A 20,959-nucleotide genomic window follows, 5' to 3' on the forward strand; every position below is an offset into this window, starting at 1 on the left:
CAAACTCAGTAGATGTAGGATACTGACAGATGTATGGCAGGAAATCCAGCCATGGTAAGTCATTACCATCTCTTTGCTGTCCATCACATCCATCTGCCTGAGGTTACCAACCCTCCAGCACACCTGACAAAATCGAGCGTGGAGGTGTGCCTTTCAGTCATTTAAGTATGAAGACCTAAATCAAACTTAATGTTGTAGGTGATATAAGCTGAACCGCCAAGCTTTGTGCTGAGCCAGCCCTTCTGCGGCATCAGCTCTGCTGCGGGGACAGAAATGTGACACAAAGGGAACATGGCAGGTGTGGCATGGCAGAGGGTGATGAGGCATCTGAAAAGCAGCAATGGGAAATTTGTTGCAGAATGCTCGACCAGGAAGCATCACCAGAAGAGAGCTGTGTGAGAGCTTTGCATTCAGTAGTACAGCCTCATTCGTGGACACAGTCAAATCCCTTGTTGGTAGGGACCACACTAAAGTGTGTCATGTCTGGATGCCACGCTGCTTCCAGCTAGATGGCTAACAGTGGGATGAAAAATCTGGAGTGAGGATGAGCCCCATCTAAATAGAGCTGAGGGAGCCAGGCGCAATTTCTATGCCAAAAACTACATGAGCAATTGGGATGCTCTGCAAAATTCAGTGCAGTGAGATCTCTGGTAGCCAGTGCAGCTCCTCATGGACCTGTTTCAGGATGTGCATTGTGAACACTTCCAAAGTGAGCACTAGCAGTCATCATGTGTTTTTTGACACTGTATCAGGCCCAGAGGCTGTATACCTCTCATGCTGTAATTTGTATCTTAATGGTAACGAATTAAGTTGGGATCTCTTGAGACAGATTGGATCCTCCTCCTATAATTAGCCTCAAAAACGTTAAATTTTACTGTGAGATCTGTGTGAATAGCAGGTCAGAAAAGTCTGTTGATGCATTTTGTATACTATTGGTGCAATTTACAAATACTGGCTGGATATCTATAGCAAAAAAAGAAATCTAATTTCCAGATTTGAGGTTTATTTGTGCATGAAAAATAATGACAGCATGAAACTCTTTTAGTATCTTACAGGAAGACAACATACTGCTGCCTGTGCTCGGGCAGTGTATTCTTGTACTTTCCTGGGGGTGGTGGGAAAAGGAGGACAAAACTGGAGAGACGTATTAAAATGCCAATTCTAGTTCAAAAGTTAAACAAGCAAGCACTCTTGACCAAGATGTTGAATTATGAAGTTTGATATTCCAGAAAGCTAATATAATTGGAAGTAATGCTGCCAATAAAAGGCATTCATTTATTTACTTGAGGTGCCCATTGTTAGCACTAATAATGCATTTCAACATAATGAAATTGCCAGATAATTCTTTTGTGACTTTTATGCCGGATGTTATTGTTATTTAAATGAACCTGTAGACTGCACTGTAATGAAGAAATGCATGTTTTGCCTAACAGTTATCAACCAGCATTCCAGCAAAATGAGAATTTTTCCCTCCATTCATTCTGAGGGGAAGCTGGGGGTCACTGTTTTCAATGTGGACCTTTTAAAAGCCTTTCAGCAGTGAATAATTATAAGCCGCAGCTTCTGAAATTACCTGTATTCACAGTAGGGAAGAAGAAACTTTTATCTTTTGTAATGAAGTACACTGTCTCGTTCAAACTTTGTAAGACTTCCTGAAAATGGCAATTGCATTGTGCTGATTTAGTATTAGGTGGGATAATAAAAAAAAGAATTGATTTTTAAATACACAGATACCCTTGTTTATTCAATTTTACTTTTCATGGAATTTGGATCCATCTTGGAAATAATACAGATGGGAAAAAAAAATGCGTTGAGCTCCTGTGTGAATAACCTTATCTGTACAAATTGCTGTTTACTAAAACAAGTGTTACTTCATTTTCAGTTTCAAATTCATTTTGCACTTTCATTTGAAGATCAGGTTTTGAAACTGTTTTGGTCATGCCAAATTTTCTATATTAAGTTCTAGAAAAAGATTTTCTTTTTTTTACAGTTCAAAACTATGGAGAAGACAGGGATTGAAAATATGGCTTGCAGCAATGGGCTTTGGACTTCTCTCTTTGTTGTTAAAAAACAAACAGGTTGGCAATATTCATTGATATATAGAAACAGCAATGCCATTATCTGGGGAGTAATTTAAAGAAAATTATATACAATATTCTGTTAGTTAATGCCAGGAAATAAAAAGCACACAGCTTTACTTCTGAAAATGTGCGTTCCGGTTAATGAAAAACATTACCCTGCAGCCTCGGTGGGATTTTTTCCACTTGTAAAAATTGGTTGTTTTTGTGTTGGTTTTTTTTTTTTTTTTAAAGCAAGAAAGAAACTGATCCCACACTTTTCTAAATGGAATTTTTAGGCAATGGCAAGGCTAATCATCTCTAGGCAATAAACAAGCACAAAGATAAAGATTGAGCGTTTTGCTTTTCAAATGATTTTTTTTTTCTTTTTACCTAAATGGTAGATTTCAAGTGGGGGTGATGGTTTGTATCAAAGATGTGCTTCCATACTTAGAACAGTGCAGACGCTTGATATTCCCATTTAGCTAACGCCTGTACAGTACAGTACCAACCCCCTTCTGTCAGTATGGCTTGAAAAAAAACACTTATAAAATACAGTCTAGCTTTGTAAATAATATCACTCCTTACTAACCGGAGGTCTAGGTGGTGCCCATGAAACTGGTCAGACTGGGGGTGCTGCTCTATCCTTTTTCCTACAAAATGGGAGAAGAGGCAGTAGGAGCAGCAACCAAAGAGAGAGATGATGTTGCTATTAAAATTGAGTTTTATTAAGTCCCTAGTCATGGTGGCTGTATTAATGGATGGGTAACCAAGTAGTTTGTAGCTGTATATGTCTATCACCCAGCTTACTAAATATTTATTAGACCAGAATTTGGTCTGAATGTTATTTGTCTTTAAATACAAGCCATATGTTCAATACTCTCAGAAGCTGATCCATATTTCATTCAACTGTTTAGTAAACTTTATGTCTTCTCTCTACGTACTCAGGCTTCCAAGCTATGGTAACACACACAAATAGGCGTCTAGAAGAGCAAACACAATCCATGTTATATATCCAGCAATGTTTTGTTCTATGAAATAGCTAGGATAAGGAATACTAGGCAGCGTGAAAATACAGAGCAAAAAGTTCCCCTCTCCAGGGAATTTACATCCAGATGGCTCAGATGTATAGAGATACTTTCTCAGGGTAACAAGTTGCCTTGTGTCAGCTGACAGCAATATGCATTTTCAGCAAATGCAGAGTAATTCAGGCTAATTAAGCTCATTCCCTTGCGGTAGCCTTTGAACCCAAAGACAGGAGACAACAGGTGAATGGAAGTAGATTGGGAAGCACAAGGACTGAATAAGAAGGTTGGCTTTACAGGTGTTGGGCTCAGTATTACAGCAGTATAGTCATTGTCAAGCTTCTTTTTTTTTTTTTTTTTTGGTATTAGAGTTAAGAGGAGGCTTGAGAGGGGTATTGAAGGAGGATAACAAGGCAGCTTTGTGGACATGAAGAAGGAGATCTACCCAAGCATGGGGGCAGCAGGGGAGAAAGCACAAAGATCCTTGCTTGAAAAGGTAACAAATGGGTGATGGAGCCTACTGTCAGGGGCTGGCTGGAGGTGGGAGTTCTCCCCTCTGAATAAATGAATGAGAATGGGCTGGGAGGGGATTAGGCTGAGAGTGCTTTGAAAGAAAAAGCAAGTAGATTATGTTTATATGACAGAAAAGGGGAAACTACAGCAAAGAGGAGTGACAATGGTCAAAGCGATGAGCAAAGAAAAATGATAGCATCAAAAATATTCTTCAATCTTTTCCAAAGCTTCTCTTTCAATAAGCAGAAGGAAGGAGCGCATTGTATGGATGGCTTTGTATGCATCCCTATCATAACCAGCTCCTCACAGTTGCTTTCTGAAACTCGGGAATTACTGCTAGAAATCTTCTAAGCCTGGCATCTACCTTTGAGGTGAAGAGTTATATTGCCTGTGCCAGAAGAATGTCCTTGTACTTTATTCTAAGCAAACAGGACTAATGTATATTTTCCTGCTTAGAGGAAAAAAGTCACTGGGAGTTGTTGTTACTCTTACTAGGATGGACTTGTTGGTTTGTCGATCCGTCCTAATCGTTTAAAATTCAGCTTAAAAAATTACTCATTGTGCTTAAAAACACTGTTTTCATTGTGTGTTCAGATGTACAGTTTTCATTATTTGCTTTTGAAAAAAAAATACTGGCTCCTTTAAAAGGATGTTTACTACCAGGCAGCCTTATAGCAAAGCACACATCTATCCTTAGGCAACTATATTCCTCTAAATCTGAAAAAGCATAACTTTTGGCCACACTGAGGATATGCTGTATTCTTATAGGAACCGTCTGTTATTGATGCAAAGGCAATAGTAGCGTAATTCTGTCTTGTGTGAGAGATCTGGGGCTTAGCTTGACCTCATCTCTTCCCTCCTCTATCAGTGGAGGCCATTGGGATGCACTGTTTCTTCCATTCCTCTTGCAGAGAGCACAGCCAGCACTGCTGCTCTTGTGGCCACTGCCAGCTCATAGCCACATTGCTATTTTGAAGGTCATTCTTGAAGTCTTTTCTTTCTGCCTCCAACACAAAAGACACATCTGCAGTTTGTTAGGATGAGAAATTAGAAAAGGTTGGTGTCAATGCTAGTGAATGGATGAATTTAACAGTGAATTGTAAGCAGTGTCTGGATATTTGGGTGTCAGAGTGGCCTTATTACTGTCTATGCAAACAAAAGATTTCGTAATCAATTGCAAAGCTGTATGATGATTTTGATGCGACATATACACAAGGTTGTGCTAATCACTGACTGAATGCAGTGTTTAGCCCTGTTGTGAACACTGTCATTTCTTTAGTGCACAAATCATATTAAGTCAACCACTGGCTATAATTTCTGGAAATTGGTGGAATATTCCTATAAAGGAGCACAAAGGATTGTAAAGATTGAATGAGTTCATTGTCTTAGTGACCAGTTGGGGAGGAGGAGGCTGCCGTTCTCTTTATTATTTTTTTTTTCTTCCTTTTAAAAATACTTTAGTACAGCTGCACAGACACTGCATATCTTTGTATCCCCACACAGTCACCATGTTAATAGATGTTTGCTGGTTGTGGTCAGTTAATTTAAAAAAGCTGGCATACTACTATTATAGGTTGCAATAGATTATTCTTGAATCAAACTTAGTGTTGTTGCTTCAAACCAAACCTCCCCAGCCATGACAAAATTCGTTATAGCTCTTTAATCTATAATAGTGTTTGAATGGATGAACCTGAGATGATATGAAAGGAAACTAAGTTGCTTAGAATTTTCTCAAGCCATTCATCATCTTTTCCCTACTTTCCACTTGCTACATTCATAGACTCAGTGAGGAGGTACTGCTGGCTCAGGAATGTGGCACTTTATTTTGTTGCAAAAATGAAAATAGATTATAGAGTGTTCACTGACATGATGAGCATGAATGGGGTCCTAAAATATATTTCTCTCCTGAAATGCATCTTGTATCCATTTCTATTATACACATGAATTCAAGGGCGTCAACCTCTATTCGATATGTTGCAATTTCACAAAAATTCCAGGGCCATCCTTGACTCAGCCAGTCACTTGTTGCCTAACAGTGTGTTGGAGGCTATAACTGTGCTCCCACAACTCACTTGCCCTGCAATAGCTGTTGTATCCCAGGCATTGGCTGATACGCCCAGCAGCATCACTCTCCAACAAGAGCTTTAGCTCAATTTTCAGACTGGAATGGAGAGTCTGGAGAGGTACTGAAAAGCTTGAGATGAGTCTGCTAGAATAAGCTGAGCTGAGGCTCATTAGTTTCTCTTTCTGGCTTTTATGTCAGTAGATGCCTGATTCTTACAACTTAAAAACCAATTGCAAGAGCAAAGGCTAATATTAAAAACAAAGCAAAACCCTTAATGATCCTGTGCAGAAAGAATCCCCTTCTTAAGGCCCAGGAAGCCTCTGCTCCAGGAAACTCTCTGGCCTTCAGTCCAGCAGACTAGGGAGACAGCATACCCAACCTTCAGCTCTCACTGCTCTGAATTAGTGAGGCTGGAGAACCCTCTGTGATCTGCATTCACAGACCAGCACAGTAGCATTCCAGCAAAAGTAGGGTGAGATCTTTAGACCTCCCCAGAAATCAACTGCACGACACTGCCATTGTCCTTTTTCCTTCTACTTTTGACAAAAGCAGAGTTTCTGGTCAAAATGGGAGAGAAAGAGATGTTTGAGAGCTGCTCTGAAAGTAATGCCTCCTATTTTATTATATTGGCCGGTGATGTCTGAGGTGAATGTTGGTGGCACGGCACTAGAGGTTGAACCTTCCTGCAATTATTCCATTATATTCTGTTACTGTACAACAGATGGCAGCAGAAGGGCAGTCTGACAGAATGGAACCTGATGTGGAAGTATGTATGAAGCAAAGGTCATTGAATTCCTCCATGCAGAAGAAAGTTGCACCCTCTGACATTCATCAGTGTTTGCTGAACATTTATGGAGACCAAACAGTGAATGTCAGCACAGTGAGGTGGTGGGTGGTGCATTTCAGTAGTGGTAACAGTGACATGAAAGGCAACTCACTTTCCAGATGGCCATGCACAGCTGTCACACCAGAATATGAAGAGCATCTCAGTCAGTTCATCCACGTGAACTGGCGCATTATAACCGGGAAACTGTGTACAGAGCTGAATGTCAGCTTCAGTGCTTGGAAGCAATGGTGGCAATGTCGGCATATTGCAGAGTTTGCTCCAGGTAGGTCCTGGGAATGCTCCCACAGGAACAGAAAGAACACTGTAGGCAGGTTTGTCAGGACCTATTGAACCAATGTGAGACTGAAGGTGATGCTTTCCTGGAGCGTATCATTACCAGTGACAAGATATAGTGTCATCACTACAAGCTTAAACTTTCAGAAGCCAGAGATGAAGTCAGTTTTTCTCTTGCAACTCAATAGTGCCACGGCCCATACCAGTTTGAAGACTGTTTGAAGACGTTGCCAGTCTTGGCTGAATTGTCCTACCACATCCACCAGATAGTCTGGTGCCTTCTGACTTCCATCTGTTAGGGATAAAAGTGGGCTGTGTTGGCATCACTTTCCCAGCAATGATTCCATCACAGCAGCTGCAAAACAGTGTATCACCTCCACTGGTGTGGATTTTTACAAGCCTGTCACTCAGTTTCTTCTTCATCACAGGTGAAAATGCACAGCTAATGGTGGTGACAACATTGAAAAAACAGTATTTTGTAGCTGAGAATTTTCTCTATCAAACAGTGTTATTGTGCTGGTTGTATCTGTTGTAGCTTCCATAGAAATAAATAGGAGGCATTACTTTCAGAGTGACCTACATATATGCACCTATTGTCCATTACCTTTTCTCATCTATCTGAATAGTTATGTGGCCATGCTTCAGGGAGCTGTGAGGAACAGATCCAAATGCCTGCTTCTACGAATAACCTGAATTTGGAATTGAGTAATTACAACAAATGACACTGAGATGCCTTTGCTGGGAGAGTCAATAGATATAAAATTCAGGTGATGTGTGAAATGTGAATTTTCTGTCTAAATAGCAAAGAAGCATGATTATTAAAGGGCTTTTGCTTTTTCTGGAGTGGAATGAGTGTGTGCTAATTTCTTCTATGCTTTATTATGTAAAAACAATTGGTTTGCAGGTTCATTTATGCTTGGAAAACTTTTGAACTCTTGGAATCTTGTAGGATGAGAAGATGGTTTCCTACCCATTGTCATGTCTGAGCTTGAGGAAAGTTCCTACACAGAGTATTATTTGTCACGCACTGGAAAGCCAGCACATTCTTTCCCCATTCAACGCATTGAGCTATAGAGACATAGCCTTATCGCAGGTCATAAGCATGTGCGAGGGATGGAGAAGTAAAATGTATACCGTTTTTTATCTCCCCGTGTTTGAATTCTACACACACATCACTTCCAAGTATTATGAGAACGAAAAATATCAGGCCAGTGAGAAAATTCTCTAATGGTGAAGATTTTTAAAAACACACGGATTGCTTCCATGAGGAATTTAGAATGAAAAATGTGATGTTATAGTCAGTCATTAACATTTGTTGAACATTCTACTTATTATTAGTGTTTCGTATACTTCTGGTTCAAACATTTCATGGAAAAAGAGTGGAATAAATGGGGTAACACTAACCAGATGGTCCTGTATGTGGAATTTCTAAAGCTTTTTGTGTACTTTATGTCGAAGATAACAAATCACACAGGTCAACAGCTAGTGTCAGCTAGTGAGAAATGATTGTACATTTTAAGGAAGAAAAGCTCTTGAGGTCTTAGTCACATTGGTGTCAGGGATTCAATTTTGCGATTTTCACGTGGAAATGAAGATGCTTCCAAGTGTGGCACAAAGCAGAAGAAATGTTTAAAGAGAGGTTTGTTTAGATTCCAAAAACTAGGTTATCTTAGACACATTTAGGTTCAGGACTTCTCGTTGCTGTTCATTTAATTATGTTTCTATTTTATCTTTGGCATCTGTGGAGGATAAAATATAGGAATAATTAGGAATACAGCTAGCTGATGAAAAATTAAGACTTTACAACATTGTTTCTTCATATGTCTTTCTTAAATAAAATTAAAAAAAATCAGAAATCTGCAGCATATTTTGCTTTTTGATAATAGCTTCATATGTTTTAACATTTTTTTTTGTCATAAACTTGCTAAGAAGATCTGTCTGATCTGTGGCATATCTAAGTCATCCATCCCTGTAGTATCTTGCCAGATCACTGCAGATCTGCTGAAATATTTTGATACAGAATTTCACCCAAACAAATAAATAGTATATGACGGTGCCATCTGTACAGCCCAGACAGCTCAAGGGATTAGTAATTAGTTATATAGCCTTTTACTTAAGGTTCATTACTTAAGATCAGACACAGAATGTCACTGCTAGCCACAGGCTTGGCAAGTTGAAACAGTGGTTTCTTTCTGATTCTTGCCAGTGAGGTAATGTCTAAGTCATCTGGGGCAAAATAGAAGTAGAAACTGAATTAAGTTCTTTTCTAGAATTTATTTCTGAAACTCCTTTTTATGCAATGGCAATGGGGCAACTTTTTTAACTACTACCTGTTCCATAAGTACAAACAAAACCAATTTCCAGGTACATCAACCTGAAATCTTTAGTGGAGGTAATGCTAACTAAAGAGACAGACAACATAGTTTCAAGTACATTACCAAGGCTGTTGCATCACAGAAAACAGCAGCAGGCAACAGAATGTGCAATTCAGAGCTGATGATCTTTCTTTCATAAGACCAGCTACTTCCTATAGCTCAATAGATACATCTAGATAACGATTGATGAGCTACAAAAGGGAAATTTCCTGAAAACTGATGAATTTTTTTTCACTTACGGAAAGCTGCGAGGTAGACTTCAGAGAAATGCATCCTTCAGCCCAATGTGTATGCAGCAGCAGTTGTAACTTTTGATGCAACATTAAAACTTCGACTGAAGATAAAATAGCTAGATGTGAATTGATGTAATATAGTAGGGTTATTTTGTCTTGTTCAAATCAATCTTGAGATTAAAAATGTGTATATATTCCTGCCAAGGAGAACATTTTGGATTTTCTGCCAAGGGAGTGGACCTTCTCTTTAAACACAGATAGCATCTACCCTTTGAGTAATTTCTCAGGATTGTCTCCTCTAAAAAACGCCTGCTGTTAGTAGCAGAAGTAATTTCACTTTTGACACATGTACAGTGAAGCAAGGCAGAGGTGTATGCAGTATGGAATCTTCCATAGATGATGCATCCCTAAGCATTTTGCGAAGTGGTGTCATTTTCTGGAATCAGAGGTGGAGAACAATAAAAGAGCCGTAGGCAAAAGAGGAAAGATGAGCTTCCCAGTGCAAGTAAGAACATATTCTTCTGGACCACATTGCGCTTATTAATCATGTGAGCACCAGTGACTGTGAAGCAGAGTGGATGGAGTGTGGGAGGATCATGTTGTGTGTTTTATTACTTCTAATGTAGTGAATGGTATTTGTTATCCATTTCCATTGTCATCAAATGAACATACACAATACATTTATGGGTTATCATCGGAGCGATTATGCTCATTATATGTTACTTGCAGAACATAAAATGAAAATGCTGCTTTCTAGTGGATGGTAACACTCTCACAGAGGCAGAGAGCCAGGATTCGTGTGTTAAGGTAGGGGTCAGTAGACCTACCAAGGTGATACTTCCCTTTAATTTTGTGTGAAGTTAGAAAATGCAAAGGGATTCTCTGAAACACTGTTTGAAAGAGAAGCAGAAAAGAGGAGCTTTCCCTTGTGTCGCTCTAGGGGTTTTCACAGTGTATTTTGCCAGTAGTTTTAGACCAGTGATAAAGATCTCATTAAGAAGCATCGCATTTTTCTCTTGATTGTGTACGTTCGTTAATAATATCTTCTGTTGTGCACTTGTGTGTGAATTCATGCATTGGTTTATGTGTATGCATGCCGTGTGTATCTCTGTGTTTAATTTTTGCTTATGATGCTAGAAGTGCAGTTTCTTCTGCAGTATTATCTGTTTTCATGATGTTTCCTTGAAGCACATATAAAAACAAGGCAAGAGAGTCCCTATTTTGCTTGTCACATTTACCTAGTGTTATATTTAGACCGGAGCTAAAGAAATCACTAGAACAGGTAGCTGGAAGTGATTTAGTGTGAGAGCTGACGTGAAGCCAGCAGCTCCGTGTTAGTGCTCCCTGTTCGCTGCCAAACGCGCCGAGCTCATCTGACACACAGCCCATTGACACTGGCAGCTTGTCTCTCCTCAGTTGATTACAGCACCGGGCTCTGCTCCCTCATTACCACAACCAGCACCATCCACGCCTGATCCGCTTGGCCTCTCCCAGGGTTGATGCCACCATTCGCAGCTGCCTCCAGCGCTTTCTCCTCGTTCTCCATTCAGAGAGGCCTCGGGCACTGTGTTTGGAGCACGAAGGCCCAGTAGGCAGGAGCACAACCAGACATTGCAATCCAGTGTCAAACAGTTGTTGTCCAACGGCAGCAACTCCAGATCAAGACTGTCCTCTGGCCTGAAGAGCTTATGTTCTCAGTTCTGATTCTAGATGTACAAACTCAGTAATTCTGCCTCCATGTTGTATTATTTTTTACTACAGAACCATTAAGGCTGGGAAGACCACTAAGATCATCTAGTCTAGGCATCAGCCTATCACAGTGATACCATTAAACCGGGTCACTCAATGCAACATCTACCCTTTTGTTTTTCTGAAAACCTCTAGGGTTGGTGACTCCCAACTGGGATGTTTGCAGTGTAAAATCTCATGCTGATTTGGGCCCTGATCTTGCAGATCCTTACATTGGTGCTTATTGTTATGTAGATGAATATTCCCACTGAGTACTCCAAGTCATATATGTAAATATTTTCACAGAGCTTAAAGACCTGGTTCAGTAAGTGCAGGCAAAGCACACGTAATCTCAGCTGCTTCTGAGATATAAAGCAAGCTTTAATGTGAGACCTCTCTGGATTACATTTTTAGTATAATAAGCTTGATTTGGCGAGAACAGTTAGCTGAGATATATTGGAAGAAAACGTATCCCATTCATTAGCAATGAACGTAATAATTAGAAAGGGAAGAGACCTGACTCAGAATGTGTGATATGACTCAGAATTATGTCCCCAAGTCATTATGCAAGGAAAAAACCCTGCCACTTGCTTCAGTGTGAGTTTTGTGTGTGTAACAGCTGTCACAGTCAGACCATTAATCAGCTGAACCACCACACAGGTGGAGGCTGAGAAACCACCTTCTGTGCTAGAGTTTGAATGCAAAAAGTATTTTTCATGGGGTCTGTCTGTCTGTGCTGCTGTAGCTTCAGTGTAAATCTCCAGTGTAGATCTGTTTCTCCACTGGCATAAGTGGAGTTTTTGTACATAGAAGTTTTTGTACAAAAAATTCTTCTGTTAGGTATAGAGGAAAAAATGTGGATTATAGTTGAGTGCTAGAGAGACCATGATTTTGCTCTAAGCTGTGTTTCTCCTGCTAAAACTGGTGCAACAAAAGGCACACGTTTTATTTTACTTGATATATCAGCATACTGTGAAATCATTACAATTGCATACAGTTAGTTAGATAAATATAGTTTATTTTTGATTGTGTGTGTGGAAGTACCCCAGGTTATTGTGCTAAATAATGTCATTTATCATTCCCTGCTGTGTATATAATGACTGTTTGTGATAAATGAAGGCTCTTCTTTACTCTCCTGTCCACCCCAAACTAAAAAAAAAAAAAATCAGAATGAGCACATTCCTTGAAATAAAGACACTTTCCACCTCCTCTCACTTTGCATCATGATATGGGAAAACATCAAATGATACAAGGGTATGTAACGTGACAATAAATGAAAGATAAATTAGAAGAATGCTGTTGGGTTTTTTGATGGAATTTCCTTTTCAATTTGGATGATAGTAATTTACTCTTAATTTCTGACATATTCATTTTATCAGCTAAATTTCCTAATTTGTATTATTACAGATAATTACCACCATATATTTATTTTTAAAACTTTATTTGTTCAATTAGAAGGTAGATTTCAGCCTTTATCTTTGCAGGTAGCTGATCCAAGACAGTTTTATGTAAATGGCTTAATTAATTGGTACCCTTCAGTTGAAACAGCAACTTACAAAGAGAGTAATCCTTTTCGAGTGGCATAAGCTGTTTAGAAAGGCAAAAAAAAAAAAAAAAGAAAACCAACCCACAATACTTTTCTCAGGCACCTTGGCACACAATTATAAGTTATTTGACAGAAGTAAATGTAATAAACTGCAAGGCTTCTTTCTAAATTGTCTTCTCAGTGTAATTAAAATAGCATCAATCTTAAATACAGTTGCCCTGTAGTCTTCAAACCTACATTACTTAGAGACTTAATTATGCAGAATTACAAAACTTTCTTATAAATGGTTCAACATGTTGGTGGTAAAGATGTGATCTGTGTGGCCTACTTATGAAGTTTACAATCTCTCTCGAGCAATTAATTGTTTCCAAGTGTTTGGTGTGTTGCTCTCCCTTTCAGACTAACACAAAGCTATTAGAAGATGCAGTGACAGGACTTCTTTATAGCCATCTAACAATGACACTAATCAGTCCAGGTGACTGCTGTTGCTGCAAACAACAAATCAATGTCCTAACACACATCCTGGAAAGGAGAAAGATGAAATTTGGGTATTTTCCAGCTGTGCAACAAGGCCTTTTGTAGTGGAAGCCAAGCCTTCAAAATATTTTCCCCAGTTGCATACTTCTCTACAAATTTAAGGGGCACTCCAATAGTGGAAGTGATTCCTAAAACCCAAAAGAGGGTTGTTCAGATCCTGTATGTGTTGGTAAATCTCTGCCTTTACTGAGCAGGTCAAAACAGCCTTGAATCTGAATGCTTACATGGCAAAGCGTGGACCTTTGGTTTTGTTTTCTCTTTGTAAATGTGGTGGGAGTAAATAATTCACAGTAGTTTTAAAAACAGACCGGTTTTCATGTTGTTAGTAAGGGAAATGGAATACTGTATTCTGCACCCTCTCTTCTCTGCTTCTTGCTGTTGTACTTGTTTCTAAACTTCATTCCAAACTGGTGATCCTGGGGGAGAGGAGGAGGGATGAGCGGATGAATGAATGCATCTAGAAATGTGGCAGCCTCTCAGTAGAGATGCTCCAACGCTATCCTCATTATTGTCCCATTTTATTTGGCAGAGTGACTCTTTTCCCCTTAAATGTGCAAGGGTTTAATTAATACATTCCAGTTGTCAAACCCAGTTCAGCTTGATGAGCAGGAGAGTGCAGAAAAGCTAGATTATTTGTTTGCATCACTAGGCAATGGGGAAATACCTCCTTCATTGGATTTCTTTGCAAGAAGTGACAGCAGCGTTCCGACAGAGACAAAGGGATAAAAATGTGCTGGGAGAAGTAGAAGAATTAATTTGTAATAGATAATTGGATCTGTATGGCAATTTTATGAGTTTGGAGGAAACTCAAGAGCAGAATAGCTCTCTAGATTTTTAGGTCTTTCTCTTTTGTCAAAACAGTGTCTGAATACCTTATGCATTTTAAAGTTTAAGCAAGAACGTATAAGGGCTGCTCTGAAAGTAATACCTCCTGTTTTATTATGTTGGCCCATGACATCAGAGGTGGATGTTAGTGGATGTCAGTGGTATGGCAGGAGAGGCTGAACCTTCCCGGCTAACAATCCATTACAGTTTGTTACAGTGCAACAGAAGGCAGCATGTTGCTAATTTTGGCTGGGCAGTCCTACCACACCCCCTGTATAGTCTGGATTTGGTGTTCTCTGACTTCCATCTGCTCAGGCTGATAAAAGAGGGGCTGTGTGGGCAATGTTTTCCTAGCAGTTATGCTATCATAGCGTCTTTGAAATAGCAGGTCACCTCTGCTGGTGCAGACTTTTACAAGCACAGCATGCAGGCTCTTGTTCATCACTGGTGAAAATGCATAGCTAATGGTGGTGACTGCACTGAAAAAATAGTATTTTGTAGCTGAGAATTTTCTCTATCAAATAGCATTGTTTTGTTTTTTGTATCTGCTGTAGTTTCCATGAATCAAAATAGAAGTCATTACTTTCAGAGGGACCTACATACATATATCAATTCCCTATTCTTCTGTCCCATCCATTGTCTGACCAAAGGTCTGGATATGATTATTTTTTCATTAATGAAAAGACAAGTAATTAATTTTGCTCTTTGTTGGAGAAGTGGTAAGGTTTCTTTCTTTCTTTCTTTCTTTTTTTTCTTCTCTTGCAAAAGTTAGTTTTACTCTTGCACCAGCCTTTGGGACATCTGCCTTCTGAGTTTTGCAAGCCCCATCTTTGTTGCTGACTAATTGTGCAGTAGATCCTTGGAGAAGGGCGTAGTTCAGTGTTGCAGGAGGCTGTCTCATTCAGCGTAGCATGGATCTGGAATGTCAAGATCAAGATGTTTTGTTGTGTTCTGCAGAGAGCCAGTGATGAAAGCAGAGTATCGCGGGGATATATGCACTGTGATGCAGACTGGGCTGTTGGCATCTGTGCCAGTTCCAGGTTTTTCAGAATTGGCAGATTCACCTCTAAATACATCTAGGTGCAGTAATCAAGCCTAGAGGTCATAGATGTAAATTACTATGGCTGGTAACAGAACAACTAACAAATGTTGATGCTGTTATTTGAGGGGAGGGGGTTGGAAAGGGAAGGAAGTTTTATAGGAGGATGATCAACATTGTTCTCTCTTTTTTTTTTCTTTTCTTTTTTTTTTTTTAAAGGTGATATGGGCAATCCCTGAAATTATAAATCTGGGAGGCAACTCAGTGTAAAGAATAATGGTTGAGAGGATGATTAAAGATCATGTTATAAAGGACCTAGATAAGGATAATATGATGGGGACAAATCAGCACGATTTCTATAGCCTGTCAGGTTTCTTTGAAATAGTTAACAAATAATGGATAAAGGAGAATCAGTGGATATAATTTATTTAAACTTTCAAAAGGGTTGGATAAAGTCTTTTAAAGGAGGCAATTAAGGAATCTTGCTAACAATGGGGTAGGATGTAAAGTCTTGTCATGGATTTAAAACTGATTTAAAGACTCAAAGTTAAAAGTAAGATTAAATGCCCATTTCTTACTGCTGGAAGGAGACAATAATGGATGTTCAGGAGTGGGTATGGTAGGAATGATAGACCTCAGGTTTTTTAATGTATATATTTTATTAAATTGCTATTGTGCATAGAATATAATTAGGTAACATTCAGTAGGAAATACTGTAGGTTAGTATTAAGGATCTGTGTTATATAGACTGCTCTATACAGTCGTGCTATATTGAAAATGAAAAGAAACAAGACAATAAAGTGAACAATAATATTTTCCCCAGAAGATGCTTTTCCACTGGAAAAACATCATCTGCTTATTTGCATGACCTAATCTTATCCAGTGTAGGTCATGAAATATGCACCAGCCCTGAGACAAGAATGAAATCGAAGTTCAAACTAAAACAACCAGGGAAGGTTTATCCAGCCTGGTGAACCCATCTCATCTGCCCATTTGCTGCAGTCATCCTTTGCTGGTGGGTCTGTGATCTCTGCTGGCGTTGGCAGCCAGGCATTGTGGCTAGAGCCTAGGGCTGAGCTGGAGAGGAGGTGAAACTGTAGAACAGCTCTATGAAAGTAACTAGTTCAATAACATGGGTCTGAGTAACTCTTACCATGCTAAAGGTAAAGGAAATGTCTGCAACAGAAATATGCATTCGGTTAGGGTGAGTTTGTGAGCCCTGAGTCTGTTATAACTCTTAAGGCAAGAGACCTTGGGGCCATCCCAGCAAGTTCAAAGAGGACACCCCCCAGGTGCAACTGCTGAGAAAGGGGCGGGGAGTTGTGCTCCACACTGGGTGCATCCTTATCTTCAAGAGACTGTCTAGCCCAGATAACAGATGGCTTCCCCCATCATCTACTGGAAGTCAAAGGATTTTCAGAACAATCAGAAATGTTCAGTAGGAAATTCCAGAGGAGAAAAGATCTAGAACTGGGGTTATTTAGAATGGGAAGAAGGAGAATTACATAATGAGAACTGTAACAAGGGCTGATCAGAGAGGCTTGCACTTGTTATCCTGAAAGTCAGAAGTCACCTGTATTTAATTAATGCATGGAAGGAGAGGGAGTGGAGAAGACTGATAATAGGAATCTCTTGGCACAGGGTATTGCTGCGGACAGGCAGTTCTTAAATCTTGTAGCAGTGTGCATTATCATGAAGAGTATCGTTTAACGCAGCTAGCTAAGGTCTGACTGGTACTGAATAATGCCAAATAAAGTCAGTCATGTTATTCACCCCAATTTCTGCACCTTGAGTTTAGTATGCTCCTGATGAATGAGGCCATCGGGAAGGAAACCAAATGCAGTGAGCTATATTTACACGCGGTAGCAGAGACTGATATTTTGATGGTTAATTTCTTTGATCTCCTGTTGAATTTAAATTTGCCTACAGTGGTTTCCCAGTTTCAATTAGTACACAAAACAAACTTTGCGTATTTTCTGAGATTATGTTCTTCATTATATGTTGCTGTAGTTTTATGTGTTGTTGCCAAGAAATCTGCTTTTGACAAATTGCACAGGAGGCATTTTGAGATTGTGATGGAGTTGATTGAGTTTAGGCCAAATCCTGTACACTTTTATCGCTGAAGACTGAAATACAGATGTTTGTTACACTGAAATATATAGAATTTGCTTTGGCCCTGAAAATCTATGTCACATTTTAAAATAACCAATTTGGGTACAATTTGAGTTAAGTGGTAAGTAAACAATGCAAATGAAACTGTTTTGTTAGCTAGAAAGTAATTGAAAATCTGCAACTAATTATAAATTGGCAATATACAAGTCTCCAGGAAGCTGGAAGGAATACTTTGCTGATATATTGTTGAGCTATATTCAGAATTAGCTTACCCTTGCACAGTTTAAGGGATTTTTTCCTTACTTCACTGTCAAAAAGTGAAGCAACGATCTAGACTTCGTAAGAAAAAAAGTGTGACTTTTTTTAATCAAAGATAACTTCTGAGGTTGTCTCTCGAATTTCACACGGGCCTTGAACTTCAGCTTTTTCACCTGGGTTTGGATTTCCTTAGTGTTTGTCAGTACACTAAGTTTTGATTGGCACCTTCATTGTTTTTTTCAGCTCATCACCTCAACACGTTTCTTGTGCATTAATGTAGCGGTACAATACCTTTGAGAAATAAGAATGTGCTGTCACATACGAGAAGAAATTCTTTGCTTGTATTTGGTTGAAAAAAGTATGAGATTGGCTGGAAAATATTTAGTGTCATTTCCACCTAGACCTGTAACACCAAGAGCTAGTGAAATCACCCAGAGCATTGTCATGTGGGTTTGTGCTGCCAAAATGTGTGCCATGTGCAGAAACCAGGTTTTGTTGAATATCAGCTTGTATTGTTGAAGAATTATTGTTTAACAGGACCGTGTAAATAGGCAAGTTTTAAAAAATAAAAAAAATAAATCAATGTATTTACAACAACTCAGCTTAACAACCCTGTATGCATCTAACCTCAACCACAAAGCATTTCACAGAATTTGAGAAGGGAAAGGAGAGAAAAGTATTGGTCTTATCATGCTCTGAAATATCCTCAATCCTGGAGCAGCAGCCATGCTGGGAAGCTCAATGCTATCTCTATTTTGGTCTTGCTGCCAGGAGCCCCAGGAGTCTCTACAGCAGGTAGGGATCCAAACTCTATCCTGCTAGAAAGAAACATTTTCAAGCTTACCCAAGCTTAGAGCTGTTTAGGCAAGCTGCAGAAGGTGCAAAGTGGACTGGCAGGCTTTTTCTGGGGGAAGAGATCACTGCCACTACTGTAGCATTATTCTGTATTGCGAGTGGGCAAGCAAAGGCATATCATTTAAAAACCGCATCCTTAGATCAAGTTAGCGTAACAACAACATGAAGGCAGAACTCCTGAGTAACCATGCCAGGCTATCACTTCTAAGTCCTGTTCACCCACTGTGCATTCTCTGTATAAAGCACTTGACTGATAGTATCCTCCCTCAACAGTTCTTGACTTGAGAAATGTCAGTCTTCAATTTTTGACAACCCTGTGCTACTTGTCCATAAACTGGTTGTTGATTAAGTGAATTGTCCGTTCTTGTTATGGTAAAAATTCAACTTCACATCTTGTAGTTAACTACTAGTAGGGAGATCTTTTCAAACTTCTGAAAGACGGGGTGGAAATGAATCATCAGTGCCTGGTGACGGTTACTGCAGTATGGGCTCAGGTGTGGTTCTCAAAAAGCTGTTGGTGCTGAACAGCCTGGGGAGGGGATTCCTGCTTTGTTGGATGCTGGGGAGTTCTGGCCACTCTGGCATTGAAAAGCAAGCTCTTTAATTGAGGAGCAGGAAAAGCCTCCTCTCTTTGCAGGAACTGTTTCCAGGCAGGCTGATCTCACTATCTGTGTGGTGGAGCTCTGCTTATGACATTTGGAACTGCTCCTATGAGTACAGGTTGCGGGATGATAACCATAAATACCCGGATTAAAAATGTGACTGCACCCAGAGCATTTTAATAAAAAGTTAGTGTGGGTCATTAGGAAGGAGGGGCTAAAGCACTGGGGGAGTGGAGAATGTGAATCATCGCATCCAGACTGAAACAGATCTTTGAGCACAAATCACAATAAAAAAATTTTAAGGGCTTGATCCTGCCTTTGGCTATGCTGGTGTGCATTGTTACACATCCTGTAAAATCAGCTACTGTTACGTGGTGCTGTGCACCCACATAACTAAGCTCTGAGCTCCAGGTTTTTATAGTCTTTATTTTTAAACCCTGTAAACGCTGCTGGACTTGATTCTTTCAAATGTTGAACAGATGCAGCAAGATTTTCCTATACCTCCTACCCACTTATAACCCCAAATGATTACTAGATGTGTTGCATCTTTCGATAAAGACTTCTCAGAAAGCTGTTGGGTCACTACGGCCGCACAGAATGTGTCATTGTTGCTGCTGCAGGTTTTGAGTTTATTTGTATATTGTGGGTACTGTATGCCACATAATAATGAAAAGCTATATGCTCCGGTCTGCTTGTTCACTGCACAGTCTGTGTGATTACAAATTGTTTGAGTAACAGTGGACTATTGAAACTCTATCCAGATGTGTGTGTTGCTAATTATGGGAATACCCACAAAGGCGGATTATCTCTTTTGTTACCATTTCCAACACATTTTAAAATGGGAAAGTGAAAAGCATGTAGGCAGCAAATAAGTAGTAGCTGTAAATGTTGGAGATGAAGACTTCTCATAATTAATTCCCAGGGAAGAAAAACTCTTGACCTGGCAGAATGCATTTCTGGAGTGTGACCAGATGCAGTTTGCACACAGGAGACGTATCCCAAAGTGGCAGAATCTGAAACAGTCTCAAAACAAAAATGGCACGGCTTCATTCACTGCAGGGAAACCCCGGGTAGAGAGAGGCTACCTGAGGAAAGCCATGGTGGGCAGGGGAAAACAGAGTGAGCCGTTGTCAGTTTTCTGGCATGCTTATTAAAAAAACACTTATTATAATACAGTATGAGATTTTTTGGGAAAAGGGGCATGGGAAAATGTGATGCTTTTTATTTATTTTTCTTTTCAGAATTCAAGTAGCTTTCAGTTAATGAGCTGGTACACAGTCCAGAAGGGCCTCTTTGGGTGATCATTTCTCAGAGTTGAAGGACTCTGTGTGTTTCCAGGCACCATGGGGGGATGACAGTGTTTTCATGTTGTCTTCCATGAGTGCCATCGCCTGGCTTTGGACAAGAGAGAACATCATGGCTAATCATGTAATGACCCCTAAGCTTTGTCCGTTCCCTTCATTTCATGAGGTGCCATGGATCACACAAGAGATGAAATAAAGATAGGAGAAAACACCAGTATCTGCAGTTTGGTGTTGGATCGAAACTGAGAAAACACAGGAACTAATGAAAAAAAGGGTGTTGAATGGCATAACTACCTGTCTCCTTAGCAGCTTGTGCTGAGGAGATAAGTAGTTTAGTAACCTTCGCTCAAATTTAGAGAGCTTTTCTTCCTTTCTCTTTTTCTCCTTTTCACCAAAAGATAGGGATTAAACTACAGAATGGATGGTTCTTGCAGCTTCTGTGGGAAACAGAGGATATCTAAAGTCAGATTTAACCCCACTTTGAACAGTTTAATTTAAATGAAAACGATGAATTTACTCCAAATGATTAATAGCTAAATGTGATGACGTGCAGGAGGTTGACCTCCAAGGTAAAGGATAACTGCTATGTTAAGCTGATTACACAGTTCTTCCTGAATAAGCTGACAAGCACTGAGCATGGTTTTCGTGACTCCTGGTCTTGTAAATGCACTCTTACAAATGATTTGCTTATTCCTCTAAAGCAAGCCTTGTGTTATACGTGACATGTTAAATAAATTCCAAATGGCCTAATGTGAGATCTGGGAT

General features: G+C 39.6%; 1 protein-coding gene across 8 annotated transcripts in view; it reads left to right on the top strand.

Annotated features, from left to right (window-relative positions):
- Positions 1–20,959, top strand: part of VTI1A (vesicle transport through interaction with t-SNAREs 1A) — a 249,224-nt gene that overhangs the window by 188,743 nt on the left and 39,522 nt on the right. The window contains exon 9 of one of the 8 annotated variants that reach the window (XM_015288707.4): positions 1,991–8,405. The exons of 6 other annotated variants lie outside the window; for them this stretch is intronic. In XM_015288707.4, coding sequence (XP_015144193.2) covers positions 1,991–2,096 — 106 coding nt within the window. In that variant the 3' untranslated portion in view covers positions 2,097–8,405. Of the gene's footprint in view, positions 1–1,990; positions 8,406–20,959 lie in introns of those variants that run through there. One more of the 8 variants, XM_015288701.4, reaches the window with a different exon arrangement.

Source organism: Gallus gallus, chromosome 6 (genome assembly GCF_016699485.2).
Source record: "Gallus gallus isolate bGalGal1 chromosome 6, bGalGal1.mat.broiler.GRCg7b, whole genome shotgun sequence".
Taxonomy (NCBI): Eukaryota; Metazoa; Chordata; class Aves; order Galliformes; family Phasianidae; genus Gallus; species Gallus gallus.